This window comes from Manis javanica, chromosome 6 (genome assembly GCF_040802235.1).
Source record: "Manis javanica isolate MJ-LG chromosome 6, MJ_LKY, whole genome shotgun sequence".
In the NCBI taxonomy this organism is placed as follows: Eukaryota; Metazoa; Chordata; class Mammalia; order Pholidota; family Manidae; genus Manis; species Manis javanica.
Genome location: NC_133161.1, coordinates 142,667,930 through 142,687,069, shown reverse-complemented (window position 1 = coordinate 142,687,069; position 19,140 = coordinate 142,667,930). Strand labels below are relative to the sequence as shown.

At 47.5% G+C, this 19,140-nt stretch overlaps 1 protein-coding gene across 3 annotated transcripts in view; it reads left to right on the top strand.

Annotated features, from left to right (window-relative positions):
- The window catches only part of SORL1 (sortilin related receptor 1), a 136,407-nt gene that overhangs the window by 75,121 nt on the left and 42,146 nt on the right, over window positions 1-19,140 (top strand). For all 3 annotated transcript variants that reach the window (XR_005054275.2, XM_073239591.1, XM_036992685.2), the window contains exons 20-26: window positions 128-374; window positions 1,034-1,172; window positions 6,291-6,464; window positions 7,454-7,567; window positions 11,083-11,205; window positions 13,222-13,341; window positions 18,571-18,696. Coding sequence is in view for 2 of the 3 variants with exons in the window: in XM_073239591.1 (XP_073095692.1) it covers window positions 128-374; window positions 1,034-1,172; window positions 6,291-6,464; window positions 7,454-7,567; window positions 11,083-11,205; window positions 13,222-13,341; window positions 18,571-18,696 (1,043 nt within the window). In the remaining variant the exon portion in view is untranslated. The remainder of the gene's footprint in view (window positions 1-127; window positions 375-1,033; window positions 1,173-6,290; window positions 6,465-7,453; window positions 7,568-11,082; window positions 11,206-13,221; window positions 13,342-18,570; window positions 18,697-19,140) is intronic.

The following is a 19,140-nucleotide window of genomic DNA, read 5'->3' as shown; positions in this document are numbered from 1 at the left end:
ACAGATTATAATACTATTGCTGAACTAGCTGGCTGATTGTTCTGGAGGGGCTTCATACCTCTTAGGGGTAGTAATTGAGCTTCCATTTCCCCAGTTCTGACTGACATGTGTTCTTTGGTCTGATCAGGGTCATGTTCTGGACCGACTGGGGAGACCTGAGGCCTGGAATCTATCGGAGCAACATGGATGGTTCTGCTATCCTTCGCCTTGTGTCAGAGAATGTGAAGTGGCCCAACGGCATTGCCGTGGACGACCACTGGGTCTACTGGACAGATGCCTACCTGGACTGCATTGAGCGTATCACTGTCAGTGGCCAGCAGCGCTCAGTCATCCTGGACAACCTCCCACACCCCTACGCCATCGCCGTCTTTAAGGTGGGGCCTTGTTTGTCCGTGCATCGGGCAGTCTGTTCGCACAGGTGAAGGGCATTCTGAGGTGGAGAGCCTGCTGTCTCTGGGTTTTTGCAGAGATGCTTGACCGCCTTCTAGAAAATTGGCTCATTTCTGAACTGTGGAGACAGCTTCTTTCAGCCCATATCAAGGGTTGCCAGGGGTCTGGGCTCTCATTGTTCACATTTCGAAAGGTTACAGTTCAAGGTTACTTCACGAAAATCCCTGATTTGCCCTTTCATTGTTGGTAGCTTCATTCTGGCTGCGTGTTTTCATCTCTTGTGGGGTTTGCTGAGCTCATTCCCTCATTGTTTAAGAAACGAGCTCCCTATGTTGCCTGTCATCCTTCTTTGGCAATAGAGAACAAAATGGTTCTTGACATGGGAAGCCGATTTTGAACTGCGGGGCTGGGCTCGTGGTCAGACTTGAATGCTTACCAGATGCTTTCTTTGGGCAGTCCCTTCAGTGTGGCTATTTGGCGAGGTTTGCATAAAACCACCGACTCTTAAGTGGAATCTTGACCTGGCTGGCCATGCAGCCAATGGAGGCTAGTTGCCCCCTGTACGTGGGTACTCATGTTCTTACCAAGGGCCTAGAATAAAAGACCAAATAGCTGGACTAAAGAGCAAAGGTTTTCTTTTCAGAATGAGATCTACTGGGATGACTGGTTACAGCTCAGCATATTCCGGGCCTCCAAGTACAGTGGGTCGCAGATGGCGATTCTGGCAAACCAGCTCACGGGTCTGATGGACATGAAGATTTTCTACAAGGGGAAGACTACTGGTAAGGCAGCGTCTATTCCTTCATGTCTTATAGAGTTGATCTCTCAAAAGGGGCTGGGTGTGGGCAATCTCTGCATGAGCATCATCTGGCAGCCAGCATCTCTGTTGTCACGACAACATGCACATTATTTAATTTCTTCCTAATGACATCTTAATTTCTTTTCTAATGATACACAAACAGCTGGAAGACAGCGTGCTTTTCCCTGCCTAGCGTGTCGGTACTTGGTGGGTAATTACAGCTGCCTCCTTCCTTTGGCCCCTTACTGATTGGTGGTGTGGCTTTTGTTGCAGCTGGTGAGTCCCAGCATGTGCTTTATCCCTGTTTGGCTGCTTCCAGGGAGTAGGGCTGAGCTCTGGGAGCAGGTAGTTCCTCCTTCCCAACAGGAGTTGCGTCTTGTTCTCTAGCTGCCCAGTGACCTCGCTGAGCACCTGCTTTCCTTGTTTATCTAGGTGTAGGTCTCTGTGAATTAATTAATGTATCCCTACCGTGAAACTTGTAGCCCCATGAAGATGGAGATGTGTCTTTTTCTCTTTTTTGGCTCAACAATTTTGCCACTTCCTAGCACTTAGTAGGTGCTCAGTTCACATTTATGGGAAGAAATAATGGAAAGGGAGCCCCTGTCAGTGGGTATAGATAATAGATGTCCTTGTCAGCCGAGACTTCGGGACCTCCTATGAGGCTTTTGACCTGCTGGTCCTGGAGTCTGAAACTATCCAGTAGAAAGCCTTCTCCCTTATTTCACTGCCCGTTCTCTTGGTTTATCTCCCACCCTGGCAGTTGGTTCTAGAGGAAAGAAAGCAGGGAATTCAGAGGAAGAATAGTCTCTTTAAGGTGTGCCTTCTTTATCTCTGCAGGATTAAATAGCAGCTCAGGTCTGCTGACTCGCCTTTATTGACAAACTGCTAGGTTTACTGTTTTGAACCTGTTTAGATGTTGATACTGTTTCGTGGGTTTTTGCTGGCCCTGTGCTAAGAGAAAATGGGCAAAGGGAAACAGTACGGTTCCAGGTATCACTGTTGTCCTTCTGGGCCCAATGAAGATAGCATAAGAACTAGCCTTAAAACACTATACAGTATCCCAGAGATGTAAGGCTGTGTCATTGGTGTTTTCACAACAGATGTGTGAGGTGGGCAGGGCTGCTCTTGGGATCCCTGGTTTGTAGATGAGGGAACAGAATCTCAGAAAGGAATCAGCTTTCCCAAAGGGCCCTTTCTAGTTTAGGAGCTGGGCTTTTGTTCCATTTTTGCTGCTAAACGTAGAAGTGACGTTCTTTCTTAGAGGTGTTCTTAAAACCCTGTTTTAAAATAGGGTTTGATGAAGGGATCCTGCTTCCCAGCTCCAGCGGCTGAAATCTCAGGGCACTTGTTTGGTGGAGGACGCCCACCCTTGCTGATCCGTTTCCTAGCAAGCCATGCGAATTGTCAGCGTTTTCCTAAGTCAGCGCCCAATCCAGAAGAGCAGGTCTTTGTCTTGACAAGGGCTTGTAAGCGTGTTTTGTGAGCACACAGCAGTTCCCGAAGCCCTGTGTTCAGGTGAACTGGCGCTGCTGCGCTCTCTGTCCCCGAGTCGTGGCTGATCACGTCACACAATTGCTGTGCGGTGGCTTGGTAGGGGTTTGTGGTCTAAGCATGTGCACGTGCCCTCTCCTGGTGCAGGACCGAGAGGCCTGCCTGTCTCACCTTAGGCATGACTCCCCCGCCATTTAAACTAGCCAGTGTGATTCTGGGAGTCTGGCTGGGGTCTGGAGAGAGGAGCTGTGTGCAGCTGGTGGAACACAGGCTTGGGACTGTGCAGGATCAGGGCCAGTTGGTGCCCACTCTGGGCTCCTTGCTCCACTGCCTTTGGAATTTTCTTTGTCTCTTTCGTGTCAGTAGGATACTTCCAGGGGGCCTCCTGCCCAAAGATGCAGGGCCAGAGAAGGAAGTTTGTAATCTTTCGGACAGGTAAGTTGGGATTAACGCAACGCTCTTGCAGCGGCATCTGGCTACCAGCGCTGCCTGGAGGCAGTGGGTGCCTCTTGGTCTTTTGCGCTGAGAATATTGAAAATTCATGAGTCGTATTGGCAACCCCTGGTCCCTGTCAATCTTTATTATTTTTGTTGTCTGCTCCTAACCCGCTTAGGACTTTTCTATTAGCCAAGTGTAAAAACATAATAATAACAATAATAGTGATAGGAACTATACTGAACAAGGGATTGCTGTGTCATAACCACCATGTTAATGCTTTGTGGGTTTGCATAACCTCAAGTTAATCTTCCCCAAATCTATGTGTACTATTACCATTTCCATTTTGCAGATGAGAACATGAAAGCCAGATTCAGTAGCTTTTCTACATCACACATTTAGAAAGTGGTAAGAAATTGAGCCGTGGTCTAGTTGACTTTGAAGCTTGACTTAAATAAAACCATTAGTCTCGGTGCCCTGTAGCGGATGTTGCTGGAGTAGCGGTGCTATAGTACACGCTCCGGTGATTTATAAGGATGGGATGTTGATTGATTCTTGTTCATGATAAAAATTTCTTTGCTTGGAACATTTGTCCTTTTAGGATATTTGGTTATAAACACATATGCATTTCTTATCTTCATACCTCATTGATTTTTGCATAGTGTGGCTGGAATATTTTCTCCATAAAAAGTGTTTTGCCTTTAAACAGCTTACTCTGCAAGGCTCTTAATGTATTCGGTGGATGTCGCAAAGGATTAAAATATTTTGGAGCTCTTGGAATTCTCCTTCAGAGCTTGTGGTCAGTGAGGGATTTTCAATATAATGACGGCATGTATTTATGGGGTGGACTTGACTTTGATAATTGTTAGATGCATAGATAATTAATCAGGAGAAGAGCAATTTTGGCTTCTAAACTGATTCTGGAGGAAATCTGAAAATGTTCTGAATGTGCCTCAGGAAGATGTCATGGACCTGAGTGTTGGGTCGTCTAAGGGTCGTCGTTGGAGGTGACGGCCGTCATTAGTCCCTCATCACACTGGGTTGGTGCTCTTTACATCATCTGCCTGGCCCACTAAGACTGTGTCATCCTGGGTAAAGGGCTGTGGCTGTGTTCTGGCAGCTTTCTGCTGAATCTCCTTCCATGTTCTCCCAGGTCTCTCTGATGTGGCTCTCCCGTTTTCTCGGGACTAGCCTGCTGGCTCCTGACCTGCAGAGCATCTTGGGATCAGGGACTTGGTTGGCTTGGTTTGGGGTTTGCCCCGCATACTCCCTCTGAGACTGTGTGCATGTCTGCCCAGACCAGCCTTCAGGCACATCGATCCCCATTTTGGACTCTGTTCTTTGGCTCTTACTTCTTTGCTTAGGAATATTTGCTCTGTATGTGAAAATGTTAGTCACATTATCTTACAGATACAACCCATGTGAAAATTTTAGCCTGTCATTGAGTACTTTTCAAATACTCTGTTATTGTTCAGTTTGGGAACATTGTACAATACATTGCCTTTGAATACAGAGAATATTTTCCAGACCCTTTTGGAGTTGTTTATCATGAGTGATGGCTCCGTATACCTTCCCATCGCCTCTGGCATGTGTGCTTGTGATAGAAGAACAGTCTGCCCTTGGAGCGGATCAGGGTGAATTGATTTCTGGCACTTCTGCTCTCATCAGCTGGTTATTTGACTGTGGTAATCCACCCCTTAGGGTCGATCGAATTATTTGGGGAGCCCTTTTGGATGTTTCATCATATGGATTTCCCTCTGTGGGTGTGTATTTTATCTACTTGGTAGCCCTTTATATTCTTTGTTCCTTAGCATTGAAACAACACTGTTTGAGTATCAGTGTGATTGTTATTTTTATGTTTAACACTGGTTAATACCAATGCCGTGCCCAGTACACCCAAAGCCACTGAGTGTCTTGTCATCCTTGTCAGTAGTGATTGTCATTAATGATGCTTTTCTCCAACCCGCAGGCCAGGATAGGCACAGCATAGCGAAAATGTTGGCTGGATGGAAACCAGTTGCTTTGATGTGATTCTGGTGAGGTTCTATGTCCGCGAGATGGCACAGTTGAAGAGGCATCACTGGTTGAGTTTTATCAAAGCATTTAAGTTTATTTTTCCCAATTTTGGTGATGAATAGTTACAGGCAAAAGAAAAGGCATACATTCCAAAATTTCTGTCCTTATATGATGCTTGATAGTTGTGTCGCATTTCCAGTTGTTTCAAGGGGTTAATGCCTCCTTTTCTCTCCTTCCCAGAAAGCTGTGGGGGTAGGAAAATACCTTTTCTGTCATTGTCCATCTGCAAAGGTTCTCTCTCAAGAGTGCAGTGGAGGGTTTTATGGCCTCTATCTGGCATTCTCTTTGGAAAGCTGAACCAGAGAAAAGATTGGAAATAATGGGATAGATCAGCATTAACTAGTCCTTATGTGAATTTATTGCACGACAGACAGTGGCTAATGAGTCCTGTGGTTGTTCGTCTTTTAGCTCGGCAGCTGTGCTCCAGCACAAACGAGTTGAGAGGCAGAGGCTGGGATATCTGTCTGGGCCCTGCCATTGCTCAGGTGCAGGTTCTAACTAAGGGCCTCTGGGTCCTAAGGAACAGGCACCACTCAAGCCAACTGAAGAGAAAAGTGCTGTTAAAGGAATAAAGGGGGACAGTAAGGAACTCAGAGGTCAGAAGTGTAGGTGAACCTTGTGGGACTGGAACTGAGAATGGCAAAACTAGCCAGCCTATCTCTCCCCTTCCCCCTGGAGCCCTCGTGGTGTCCTTGTCCCTCTCTCTGTAATTAATTCTGCTTTATTCCCTGGCCTCTTTGTAGACCCGTTTTACCCACACGTCCGAGTTTGCTTCTCAGCTTTGACTTGCACAAGGTTTGGCTTGCCCTAGGTCACCTTTGACGCACCGTGTGATGTGACTTTCCACTCAGCTCCAGTTCCCCGAGTCCTTTGTAGCCTCTCAGTATCCCAGTCGCACATTCCCAGGAGGAATAGCTGGTGCCTGGCTCCGTTCCGGGGCAGTCTGCTCAAGCCGAAGGCCCGTGTGGGTCAGGCCCTTGCACGGGGCTCTGAGCAGAGGCTGTCGGCCGATGTGTTTGTCAAGTGAGGGTGTCAGTCCTCGGTCAGTGTCCCCTGCTGTTTGCTAACCTGGGTGCTGCGGCTGTTTGCTTCTCTCCAGGAAGCAATGCCTGCGTGCCCAGGCCATGCAGCCTGCTGTGCCTGCCCAAGGCCAACAACACAAAAAGCTGCCGGTGTCCAGAGGGTGTGTCCAGCAGTGTCCTCCCATCCGGGGACCTGATGTGCGAGTGCCCACCGGGCTATCAAATGGAGAACAACACTTGTGTCAAAGAAGGTGCGTCTCTGTTTCTTTCCTGCCTGTCATCCTCCCTCCCGTCTTCCATCTTCTCTACCCATGCTCTCAATTCCATCATACTTTGGGGTCACTGAAAATACCTAAGGTAGAAATAAAATTCCCTGGATACTCACAGGCATCTGGTTGAGGTTCTAAGGCCTGCGGTACCTCAGTCCTCATCCAGAACAGGCCCCTGCTGTTTATTTAAAAATGAAAGCTATGTTTTTGGTTTAACATCCCACGAAATGGGCTTTCCCCAGGGTCTACCTTTTCCCTTCTTTTGTGTCCTCCTGTCCTCATCCGTCCCCCACATCTGCGTTCTCCAACTTCTGCTTTCTGTGAGTTGGACCAGCCTGACTTGGAAAAGGACCAGTTGGACGCCTCCTCAGCGCACCTGGTCTCACCCAGTCCTCTCGTGTTCTTGACCCAGTTTCCTCAACAGTGCAGTTTTTTTTGTGTGTGCGTGTGAGGAATTAAAACTGCTTGCTGGAAAGAAGTCATGGGGTAGAAAAAAAATTCCTCAGAGTATGTAAAGAAAATCTTCCTAATTCTCTTGGTTGATAATCGAATATACATGACTATATACGACTATATGCAGCTGCAAATCTATTGCATGTGTGTGTTGGTGGAATACTGTGTCAACACAGTTCATTAAGGAGTTCCTTGTGTAATTAGTGCTTTATAATGTTGATGTGTGGTTTCTCTACCCACTAGACCCAACTGGCATCATTAGTCTCCTTTTTAGCCTTGTAACCAGCTCTGACACCCCTCTAGCCAGCCTCTTCTTCAATTTCAATTAAAAGAGGAAAGAAGGGGGCCTCTGCTGGGCGCTCCCTCCCCTGCATGCATGTGAGCTTGGCGTCTGTCATTCCTTTTACCATCTAACGTGTGTTATCTGAGGAAGAGAAAGGGCAGGTCAAGAGGTCTAGTGGTTCAGCCTTAAGAGTAATGTTGGTTTCATTTCCTCCTCTTTCTATCCCTGTGGCCAGAAAACACCTGTCTCCACAGCCAGTATCGCTGCAGCAACGGCAACTGCATCAACAGCATCTGGTGGTGTGACTTTGACAACGACTGTGGAGACATGAGCGATGAGAGGAACTGCCGTGAGTCCTGGGTCTGGCCACGCTCTCGGGATGCTAAGCGTTCGCTGTTACTCAAGAGGCTGGTGGGCTTCTCCTGGGGGTGGGGCGGCCCTTGTGAGGGGTGATGCCCTTAGTGGGCAAAACACATTTCCACAGCCAAGTAGAGACATGTGATTCCTGAAAAAAAGAACCCCTGTGAGTGTAAGTTAGCCCTCATTTTGGGAGCTGCACACGAGCATCCCGTGGCTGAAACTGAGCTGATTTGGGAGCCGGGGGATCTGGGCTCTAACTGTGGCCCCACCACTGTGATAAGTAACACCCATGAGCTGGGTGACCTGGGGGCCTTCCTTGATTCGTAAACTCAGTATTCAGCCTCTTCAGGGTGGGAAACAGGTTTTACCTTAAATGCCACATTTACCTTAAATGACGTCAGTTGACGTCAGCCGCCTGCCAGGCTCAAGAGAGATCGATCTAATTGACGAGTGATGCCTAGTGTGGCCTGGACTGTGGGGACATCGGTGTGTGTGCGTGTAGACGTCATCTTTGGGCTGTATAATTTCTAAAGTCCAACTGCTAAAGTATATGATTCTATTGAACAGGGTTTAAAGACAGATAGCTGCTTATAATGGGTAATTTATCTACCGTAAACTTCAGCTCTTTTTTTTAATTCAGTTTATTTTCAGTAGCCTTGACAGCATCTTAGAAGGATGCTGACAGTCAGTAATGTGTTCATATACTGACCCTTCGTCCCAGGCTCTGTGCTGGGCCTGGGGAGAGACTGGTGATCAAGGTGGGCCTGGAGTTTGTAGTCTGAAGGGAGATTCCCAGAAGGAAGAGGTACTTAGAGTAGCTTAGAGTAGAGCGATGCATGCTGTAGTGGGGGAGCGCTGTGTGCATACAGGAAGGGCACCCAAATAAAACACGGGTAGGTATCTATGAAGAGCCCTGAAGGATGATCTAGGCCAGAGAACAGGATGTGTGAAAGCCCAGAGGTCAGAACGGAGCATGGACCAGTGTGTGCAGGGGACCCACAGCAGCAAGTGCCTGTGGACTTTTTCAGAAGAGCAGGGGACCGTTAAATGACACATCAGATTTTTGCCTTTGGAAAGGTAGGCAGCGGGCACAATGAATCAGGTGGGAGAAAGCAGAGGCAGGGAAGCCAGACAACCACCCTGAAGGCTTCTCCTTCACCTGTTTTACCTTTGGAAACCCAGAAGTTCATTTGCCACTTTGTGTTGGAATAACAGACTCCTAGGTGGCTGGCTCCTGGCCCCACATGCTCCTCTGGCCCCTGGTGGGTGTATGTAGCCAGCTAGCTGCGGAGCCCCTGCAGGGTCCCTTTGGGAGCAGTCAGCCCCTGAACCCGTCTGGGCCCTGCGGCACTGTGCATGGGCTTGTAGGTCCCCCGGCAGACCTTTCCTTCATCATCTTTTCTTGGTGTCAGTGGACACCTTTCACACTGAGGATGAGCTTACTGATGGGCAGATTTTGGACAGTGCTGGCCTTCTTTTCTGCAGAAAGGACACTGATAAAATCTTCTCTGCCTGCTAGAGTCTTGGGAAGGTGTAGTAGGTATGTGTGGGGAAGAGCCAAAACTCCTTAAAAGTGTTCCTAAATATTTACAACATGAGAGCAGGTTCTGGAAAGGAGCTCAGTACATGATGGGCTGGGAGAAGAGACACTTCTAAGGGTTAACAAGAAGATTGCTTCAACATAGGGAGATATCCTGGCCGCAGAGCGGTACACGAGATGACCTCGTGTCCCGTAGATGGGGATTCCGCCCTGGGTCCCTTGGCTTTGGTTTCTTCTAGGTGGACAAACTGGGGTCTCATATGGGTTCAGTGTTTTGAGAGAAAGATCCCCTCCATCTCCAGGGAGTGCTGCCTCCCACCCAGTGCTCTGAGCTCTGCCCCCAGCCTCGTGGGCTTCCGCAGTTTGCACATCCCCTCTGGGTGAGGTGCGCAGCCGGCTCTGATCTCCTCCTGGCTTGGCATGAATGTCAGCTGGGACTGACCCTCCCGAGACCTGAAGATGGCTTTCTGCTCTGCTCTCTCACAATTCTGCTTGCCCAATTCATCCAATGTGGCAACTGAGCAGGTGAGGGCTCAAGGGTCAAAGTGCGGAGCCTGGGAAACGAGAACCAAGAGCCTGGGAACTAGAATCTTCTGGTGCTTATCTGTGCCTTTGTGTGCATCTCCCTTACCAAGTTGGAAGAGAGCAAGTGCTTATCATGATGGGTGCTGGGGGTGGGTGGCACCCGTCCAGGGGCAGGGCGACAGGGAGGGACAGGCCGTGTTGGGCTCTGCTGTCTGGGAAGTGAAGGTGCTTCCCCATCCGCTGCCAGGGGGGAGCAGGGGCATGGTGATGGGAGGCGAGGGCGGGGGCCTGTCAGCAGAGACTCCTGTGCTGGGTAGTTGTCAGGCGCTCCAGGGTTTGACGTGGACCCCCTGCAGACTTGTCATTTTTATATCCATCCCCTGCCTCCCACCACAAGCTCAATTACAGCGGAGAAATGGAGCCTCCAACAAGAGCTGCTGGGGATTCTGGCTGCAGGGCTGCTGGCGTTCTCTCCCCTGCACCCTGCTTCCCGGGATCTGCTCTGGGGCTGTGCCTTCCGCATCAGCTGCCCCCGAGAACAGCTGTCCTTCCCAGAGCCCTTCCTGGAGCCCCATCCGCTGGGCTCCAGGGATCGTGCCTACACCTGTCATTTCTATTTAGAAAAGGGACAAAAATCTCATTCTGTGCTCCTTCAGATGCAGAAGAGTGAGAGGAAGAGACGGGGCATTTGTTTAGAGCCCTTTGTGTTTGCACCCTATTTAATTGGCTCTGGTGCGGACTTTTCTTATTTACCTTCATAATCATGCCACGGTGTAGGTATTATCTCCATTTTACCTGTAGAGGGACTGGAGGCACAGAGTGGGTAGGTTAAGCAAATCTTAGCTGGTAAAATTAGATCCTCCTCTAGTCTTTCTGATGTTACCTTACCCTCCTTTTATCAGGGAACAGGCTCCGGAAGGTTAGAACTAACCCGACCAAGAGGAGAGCCAGCCTCTGAAACCCAGTCCTGGCCGGCAGCAGGGCTGTGTTGCTGCTGCAGAGACCTGCCTCCGCGCCGCCTCCCTCCCTCCCTGGTCTGCGACAGGGCGTGGGCTCCGTGTGTGAAGCTGGGCTTCCGAGTGGGGTGTTGCAGAAAAAGGCGTTTCTGCCACTGATTTAGGAGAACACCTCACGTCTGAGGGGATCTCAGGAGGGGGTCTAGCCCGTCACTCTCTCTCCCAGCTACATGACAGTTTCTCGCCTCCTCCCACCTGGAAGCTGTCGTTGGCAAGATGGGCTCTTACCTCCCTTGGTTGTAAATAATCAGCTTCTCATGCTGTTTAGTTTTTCCTTTAAGTCTAGGTTTTGTTTCTGGTGCAACAGTTAAAATCTGCTCCTTTCTCTTTTTTAATTGTTTTTTTCCCCCCAGGACGATGTTTGCTTGTATTTGGGGGGAATTAACTGTACCTAATGAGTGCCATCTCTCTCTTGCGTGTTAGCTACGACTGTGTGTGATCTGGACACCCAGTTCCGCTGCCAGGAGTCCGGAACCTGTATCCCACTCTCCTACAAATGTGACCTGGAGGATGACTGTGGAGACAACAGTGATGAAAGTCACTGTGGTAAGAGGACGTGGTGTCAGGAGCCCCGTTCCCTGCTCACTGTACTAGGGGATGGGCTGGCTTGGGAATGGTGGATTCTGAAAACCGTTTCTGATGTTTGGCTGCTTGACCACCTCCACCCACATGGTAGGATTGATTCACTTATAGTGTGTTGGTCCTGCTGTACCTTGTGCAGATGGATGCTCAAAGTATGAATGTGACACTAAGATTCTAGGTGAATTCAGGCAGTATGATCAGCTCTGCAGACTCGTTCACACCTGGGTGGCTGTGATATTAGCTTCCCCAAGACAGAGATCCATATACCTTTGTGAACTACCAGCTGAATTCTAAACTGTTGGAAGCCAGCAGATGGTTCAAACACTGTGTAAGCATCTGGTTTCTGAATGGAAGTGCGTATATTTAGAAAAAAGTAGTTCGTTGGAATTGCAAAGAGTGATAGGGAGTCTCTAGCTCAGTCCTTTTATTTCCAGATTAAATGAGTGAGGTCCCTAGAGGTCAGAGGTTTATTGAACGTGACACAGTTAGCTTGTGTCAGAACAGGGCACAGGAATCCGTGTCTCCCATGCCCAGTACTGCCGTTCAGTTTCACAAGCCCATCTTAGTTAATGAGCTCTGGTACCAAATTCGTAGCTGCTGACCGTCGGAGGCGGAGATGTTCTGCAGTATGTATAGTTACTAGATTGGAGGCTCCTGGGCATAAAAGGGAAGCCAGAATGGAGTCCAGACGCTGACCCAGACACTGTGGCCCTGCAGGGCTCTGCCCACCCATGGGGGCAGGTCGGGTCAGGCTGTGCCTGTGCTGACGGACAGGGCCTGCTTTATCAGGAGCAGGTAGTTTGACTTGCAGGGACTGAAATAGAGGGACCAGAGTAAATGCTTCTAGCCTGGCTCTCAGAGGAGGTTTTTGGAGGGATTGCATAATTTTCCTTCATCTTTGCAAAAATAGGATGTTCTTGAAAGCAGTCCTTGGGATTCAGAACAGCTCTCCCTTCTCCTGTCTCCTCCTCGCTCAGAGGGTTGGAGTGGGCAGCTGGTTTGCTCTAACAGGAAGGACAGTCCATATGGTTATGTTTCAGTGATGTCGTTTCAGTCACTCACTGGGCATGTGTGACAGACAGTTTCAGCCCTTGTGAGACTCTGTTCGGGGCCCTTCCCTGCGCGTGTATTCAGAATCCCTCCCAAGGCCTTGGTGAGTCCTGACAGCCTCGGAGCCAGGTCCTCTTCCTGAGTCTCAGACTGTTTCCTCGTGACTGTCCGAATCAGCAGCATCGCCACCACCGTCTCTTGGGTCAGGCAACTGAGGCAGCTGCCGGGGGCCCCAGGCTGTGCCGCTCCTGTTTCCAGAGCATCTTTACAATTCCATCTGAATGTTCTGTCTTGATGACATCTCCAGGTCTGCAAAAGATGCTGCCCACGTAGCCTTCTTTCAGGCTGTCTGGGTTAACTCGCCTCTGCCCTTGCCCTGTAGAGATAGTCCGCCAGCCAGTGTCCCCGGACCTCTCCAGTGTGCAGTCTTAGCTTGCATTTCCCCTGCTTTGGAAGCTCAGCACTGCTCTCGCTTTCCCTGAGCCAAGCATCTCATACTGACTGGTGTGCTCAGAGTTCTTATAACTCCTTTTTTTGTGAAGCCTTAGGCTCTGTCTCAACAAGTCTGTTTCTTGACAATTCTACTTTCTGGGCAACTAGAACATTGCTTCCTGACTGCTTCCCATCATAGCAGGCATGGCAAGTGGTAATATTTGTAAAGTGCACCCAGATAAGTGGACAAGGTTGCTCTTGCCTAGAGCAACCGGTGGCAAGAGTGTACAGGTGTCAGTAACTCTGCTCGCCTGCACCCCATTTGTAGCGCACCAGTGGGAGCCCGTCCTGGATGACCTTGCATCCAAGGTTAAGGTTCTTCATCAATGCCGTCTCTGGATAATCAGGGATAAAGGGGGTAACTGGTTCATCTCTACCCCTTAGGAGCTTTGGCGACCTTTTGCCCTCTCATCTCTGTGTTTGTGGTCTCACCTGCAGAAATGCACCAGTGCCGGAGTGATGAATACAACTGCAGCTCTGGCATGTGCATCCGCTCCTCCTGGGTGTGTGACGGGGACAATGACTGCAGGGACTGGTCCGATGAAGCCAACTGTACTGGTCAGTATTTCCTGGACTCCCTCATACTCACCTGTTCATATGCTGCTTAACATTGCAGCCCTGTGTGATCCTCAACTCTAGGCTCTCAGAAATGGACCTTAGAAATCAACTGGTTGAATGCTACTCAGAGAGCTGATCTGTGATAAGCTTGCGCCAAAATGTAAATCGACGCCCTGCTTCCTGCATTGAGAAAGTCTTGCATTGCAGAAATGTTAACTGAACTAAGCAGTGTCCTGAGCGATATGATTGATTTGCATTGTGACTCAGCTTCTTATTTCTTCAGGACCAGTAATAAGCAGTTTACAGAGCAGCCCCTGCTCTGAGGAGCATACATTGAGTAGCACCAAACTAGCTCATGCTTTAGAATAGAGCACCACAAACTGTGAAGACTTGAACTGTACTTACATCTGTTTGGGGTAACATTTCATTAAAAATAAAGCTGGAAAAACCATGAGACTGTGAGAAGAAGGCTAGGTGGTGTAAGGTAGAGATAATGTCCTAATTCTTCTGTTGGGTAATAGGTTCATTTCATTCATATTCATTTCACTGTTTTTTAAGAATGAATGTATGAAGCCCGTATAGGTTGTATTGGAGTGGCAGGGAGCAAGGAGCTGGGGGGCGGGGTGGGGGTTGTGAAGGAATAAAAACAAATTCTACTACGTGATAAGTAAGTTTTCTGTGCACCTTCCTCTAGAAATTGTCATTCAGTTGTACCTTAAATCCTTCCAGTGACGGAGATAAGTTTTGTTTAGCCATTTTATGGTGAGGGCAGATCTGCTTTTACACTGATAATTCAGGCTTTGCTTGCAGTTTATTGTTAACATGTCAACCTCTTAGTCACCCGGTGTGGATCATTACTTCTGTGAAGTGACTTTTGGATCCCAGGTCTTAATCTCCCTGCTCCCACGATACCCCAGCAGTTCCTACCCAGCCCAGCATCTGGGAGCTCAAACCATGCTTACTGTTTAGCAAAAGCAAGAAAAAAGAAAGGAGATCTGTTATCATATCCCAAACTTAAATATGAGTAACTGTGCTGTGCTCTGCTTTAGACTGGGTTCCTGAAGGGCAGAAATGGCCTTTGCCTGCTCCCAGTGTCCAGTGTCTGGTAGAGGATATGTTCAGAGACCCTTTGCTGGCTGGGTAATGTCAGTCCTTCGGTCCATTCATTGTAGTACAGAGGCAACCTTACGTGGCCTGAAGGAGGACACGGGTTTCCTCAAATGCCATATACACCACACAGGATGATCTGTGATGTACCAAATTCTGCATCTCACTGTCTATAGCTCTGCCTCTGGAAGGCTCGCAGAAAAAAATTTCTGTGTACAGAACGGGGAGAAACCAACATCAGTGAAGGAACTGCCCGTCAGCCCAGGAAGCACACAAGTGCTGTTTGGAAGCTTTGTGTTTGGGTGGATAATTGGTTAATAAATTAGAGGGGTGCCCTTGGGCACTTCAGTCTGTAAAGTGCAGGATGATTGAACATCTTGTTATTAGCACAACCACACCAGTGAAACTCGAGTTTCAGCAGCGTGGGCCAGTCCTCCAGCATGAAGTAGCATCTTCATCTCTGTGAGTAGCTCATCACGGATGCCTGGTTTTGTCTCTGCTCTTCTGCAGCAGGGCAACCTGGGGGAAATGTGTGTGCTTTTTCCCTGTTCCGATGGCCGTTCTTCCAAACCTTTTAAAGGCTACTCTCTTCTATCATCTCAGCACGGTCTGAGGTCAGATGTGAGCTCATTAAGATGTGTGGCATGTCACTTTATTTCCTGACCTAATAAATTAAGTCATATGCAAAGCCAAAGAAAATAGTTGAGCCAGCCGACTGCCTTTGGCGTCAGCTCGTGTGCCTGGTCTGTGCATACATTGTCCTTGTTCTTCCCCACCTCTGCTTTCCATGGGATTGGGTTTTCCTTACTGCCTTCTCCTCACCTCCCTGTAATGATTTTGAACTTTATACATTTGATTTCTGTTCTTACAGCTGTTACCCTTAGACATCTTACATGCATTTAAAATTTTTTATTTTTATTTAAGTACCGTTAATATGCAGTCTTATATTGATTTCAAATATCCATCACAGTGGTTTAACAGTCCCCATGATCAACTTGATATTGTGATTGCAAATTATTGCGCCCTTTTATCCCTCTCCCCACCCTCCCACCCACCTCTGGCCCCTGTACCTGCCCTCCCCCTCCCCTTTGGTAACCACTAGTCACTTCTCAGTGTCTGTGAGTCTGCTACTGTTTTGTCCTTCTGTTTTGCTTTGTTTTTATATTCCACAAATAAGTGAAATATGGTATTTGTCTTTCTCTGCCTCGCTTTTTTCACTGAGCATAATACTCCTAGGTCCATCCACGTTGTTGCAAATGGCAGGATTTCTTTTCGTTTTATGGCATAATATTTCATTGTATATATGTGCCACATCTTCTTTATCCATTCATCTATTGATGGATGCTTAGGTTGCTTCCATATGTTGGCTATTGCAAATAGTGTGGTGATAAGCATAGGGGTGCATATATCTTTTTGAATATCTTTTTAAATCAAGGATTTTGTTTTCTTCAGGTAAATTCCTACGAGTGGAATTACTGGGTTTTTATGTGTATTCTTAATGGCTTTCCCTTCTCCTAGAGCTGCCAGGACTTCAGAATAATTTGATTCCAATCTCTACACCCAGATAAAATACTAAAATACTTAGTGACTACTTGGTATTTAAAAATACTGACTACTTGGTATTTGAACTTTGCATCTGAAAAATCTTAAAATTGGTCATTGTTATTTTTTAATGGCCAAACTTATTTCTGGGTACCTACCTGTTCACCAGTTGGTTACCTTTGCTTCTTGTATCTAATGCTTTCCTTTGATGTCCAGCCCTCAGTGCTTCTTGCAGTAGGAGTCTGTGAGGGGTAAACTCTTCCAAGGTTTTGTTTATATAAATGTCTTTATTCTGATCTCAGTCCTAAATTTAGATGGATCTGGGTTTCTAGGTTTGTCATAATTTTCTGTAGGTATTTTCTTATAGAATTTATCCTCTTTCCTTCTGGCCCCTTCTGTGTTGGTTTGAATTCTCCTGTCAGATTATCTGTTTGAACCACACCTGGATGGTCTCTTCTCTCTAGCTATCACTATAGAGGGTCTTCCTGAGTCAGGAAAGATCTGTCAAAGTCAGGGAGTGAGTTGTAGCATATTGGCCGCTCTTAGAAACCCTGATATTCCGATTTCATGATCCTTTACCCCATTAGCCTTTTCTGTTCTCAGAGCCCCATGTATCCCATCATGCCAAGGATTCCTAACCCCCCAAATTCTTTAGTCTGTATTAAAGCCAGTCTCTTCCACCCTTGTAAAAGAATGGATTACTTACCAGATACCCAATGTCAGAGAACTAGTATGTTATTCAGAAGATGGAAAAATCCAGAAAAAGAGACTGCAATAAGCATTCCAGTCATTCCTGGCCACTTGAATGAAATTGCTCAAACTGATTATAGTCTTTCTGGCTTAGTTCTATGATAGAATCTGAGATTTCAGACATGTCTCCCAGAATGGTCATTTGGAAAGTCCATTAGTCCTCTGAAATTGTTTTCAGTTAGAAGTGAAAAGCATAGGCTGAATTATAACAAGCATATTCAGTGTGGCATGGAGTTCAGGCAATAGTAAGTATCTCGTGTGAAAGTGAGCAAGGCTTTGGTGAGGGATTGTTTTTTTTTTAAGGGCTGTCAGACTTGTAAAATCAATAGATCAAAAGTATTCCAGGCTGTTCCTGGGGCAAAAGCTCATTGAACATGCATGATACACTTACTCCTCTTATCAGAGAGAAGTATATTTAATAAAGATGTTTAATGGGTTCTGAGTGCCGAAGGTTGTACACTATTGAAACTTCTTGTGGATTCGTTTGCATGCTGCCACACAGGGCCGTGGTCTTTGGAGAGATAAGAAGACAACAGATAATGGACCACCCCGTGTATTAAAGTGGTTTGAAAAATCAGGTCCTTTCTATTTCAGAGTATTGCAAAAAAGAGCCTCAAATTCAGTAGAGATTCTAGAGGGCTTTGGAAGTCAGTTTTCCCAACCTTTGAGTAGCTTATTGCCAACCATCTTGACTGAATAAGTAACTATAGTTTGCCTTCAACAACCCATTTTTGTTTGTTTTGCCTGCTTCTGTTGTGAAGACGTCCTGTCCACAGTTAAACTAACAGAGGGCCTGTCTCTCTCGGTTGTATTATTTTATGTTGGTTGGAAGCAAGGCCAGTCCTGGCTTTCATTCACCAATGACGAGACACAAACAGCTTTCTGTTTCAGAGGAAGAAAGGGAAATCTGGGAGAGAAGGCGGTTGGTAATGTTGGTTGGGTTTGAGGTGGTTATTATGCATTTGAGCTAGTCTTTGACTGAGGTTTTGAGATGTTTTTAAATGGTTTCCATGTGGCCTCAGCCCACATATGCAAATGAGGCTGTTCAGTCTAAAAGTGGTTCTCTGTCTCCCTCTTTTTTTCTTCCTGTGATTAGAGTGGATGCCGTGTATTATTGTAGAATTGACTGGAAGATACTGCTCTTGACTGACCCAGAAAGTTAAGACAGTGCTCGGTGCTGGGGTCTGGTTTCCCTTTGACTTTGGATAAATCCTTTATGCTCTTTGGACCAGAGGTTTCCCACATTTGAAATTGGGTAGTTTCTTTAGAATTATAAAATCATACCTTTCTGAGTTTACAAAGATCATCAAATATCAATATAGGTGATGAAATTGAGGCCCTCAAACAGTGGCTGGACTGGGTGTAGCACCTGGTTTCCTGACTTCTGCCACCTCTCCTGATCCTGTAGAATCTGAATGAGTGGGAGGATTTTCATGAGAAGACAGAGTAGCAAGATAAAGAAAAAGCACAGGCTTTGGTCTCAGGCAGCCCTGGTGCTGTTACTTATTATTTGTGAATGTGGGTGATTTTCTTAATTTCTCTAAGCCTGTTTCATATCTGTAAAAAGGAATCCATCCCTACTTCATAAGTGGTTGTGAAAGTAAATGATTTTTTAACCTGTATTTCTGTGCTTGTGTGACATTTATAAACCCACCGACTCGAGTCCTCGTCCACTCTGGAAGCTTTACTCCACCTTCAGGGCAGCACCAGGTGCCTGTCTCTTGGTTCAGACGCTCCAGGTCATGCCTTTTCCGTCAGCCCCTTGATGGTTGCCAGGGGAGCAGGGGTGAGGGAGGCACTGACAGTCTCTGCCTTCTCTTTTGCTGGCAGCCATCTATCACACCTGCGAGGCCTCCAACTTCCAGTGTCGCAACGGGCACTGCATCCCCCAGCGGTGGGCGTGCGACGGGGACACGGATTGCCAAGATGGCTCTGACGAGGAACCAGTCAACTGCGGTAAGTGCAAACGCTCTGGTTCCCAGCCGGAGCTTCGCCAGCTGTTCAGGAAAAGAGGCGGCAGATGGGCCAGGAGTTGAAGTAGCATTTTGCTGTGCCCGTGTCCCCACTCTGACAACAGACCAGCCCACCCACTTTCTGGGTGGCTTTGCCATGGGGCATAGCGGGGTGTGTCGTGTGCTCTTAATTCTCGGGCAGGCACTTCGCCTCACTGCTTTTCCATTACAACTTAACGGAAAAAAGAAATGGAGACCAGCTAACCCACCCAGAGGGCCAACTGCATCATATTAGCAGCGTTCTGCCAGAAATTAGCCAGCAGTTCCTGTATAAATAGCGTACTTTATGACTAAGCGTTCTCGGTACTGGCCCTTTGGGAACACGGCTCACCACCCCTCAGGTAGCACTTTTTCAGTATAATTGATTCAAAAAAGAATTCTGAGTAGT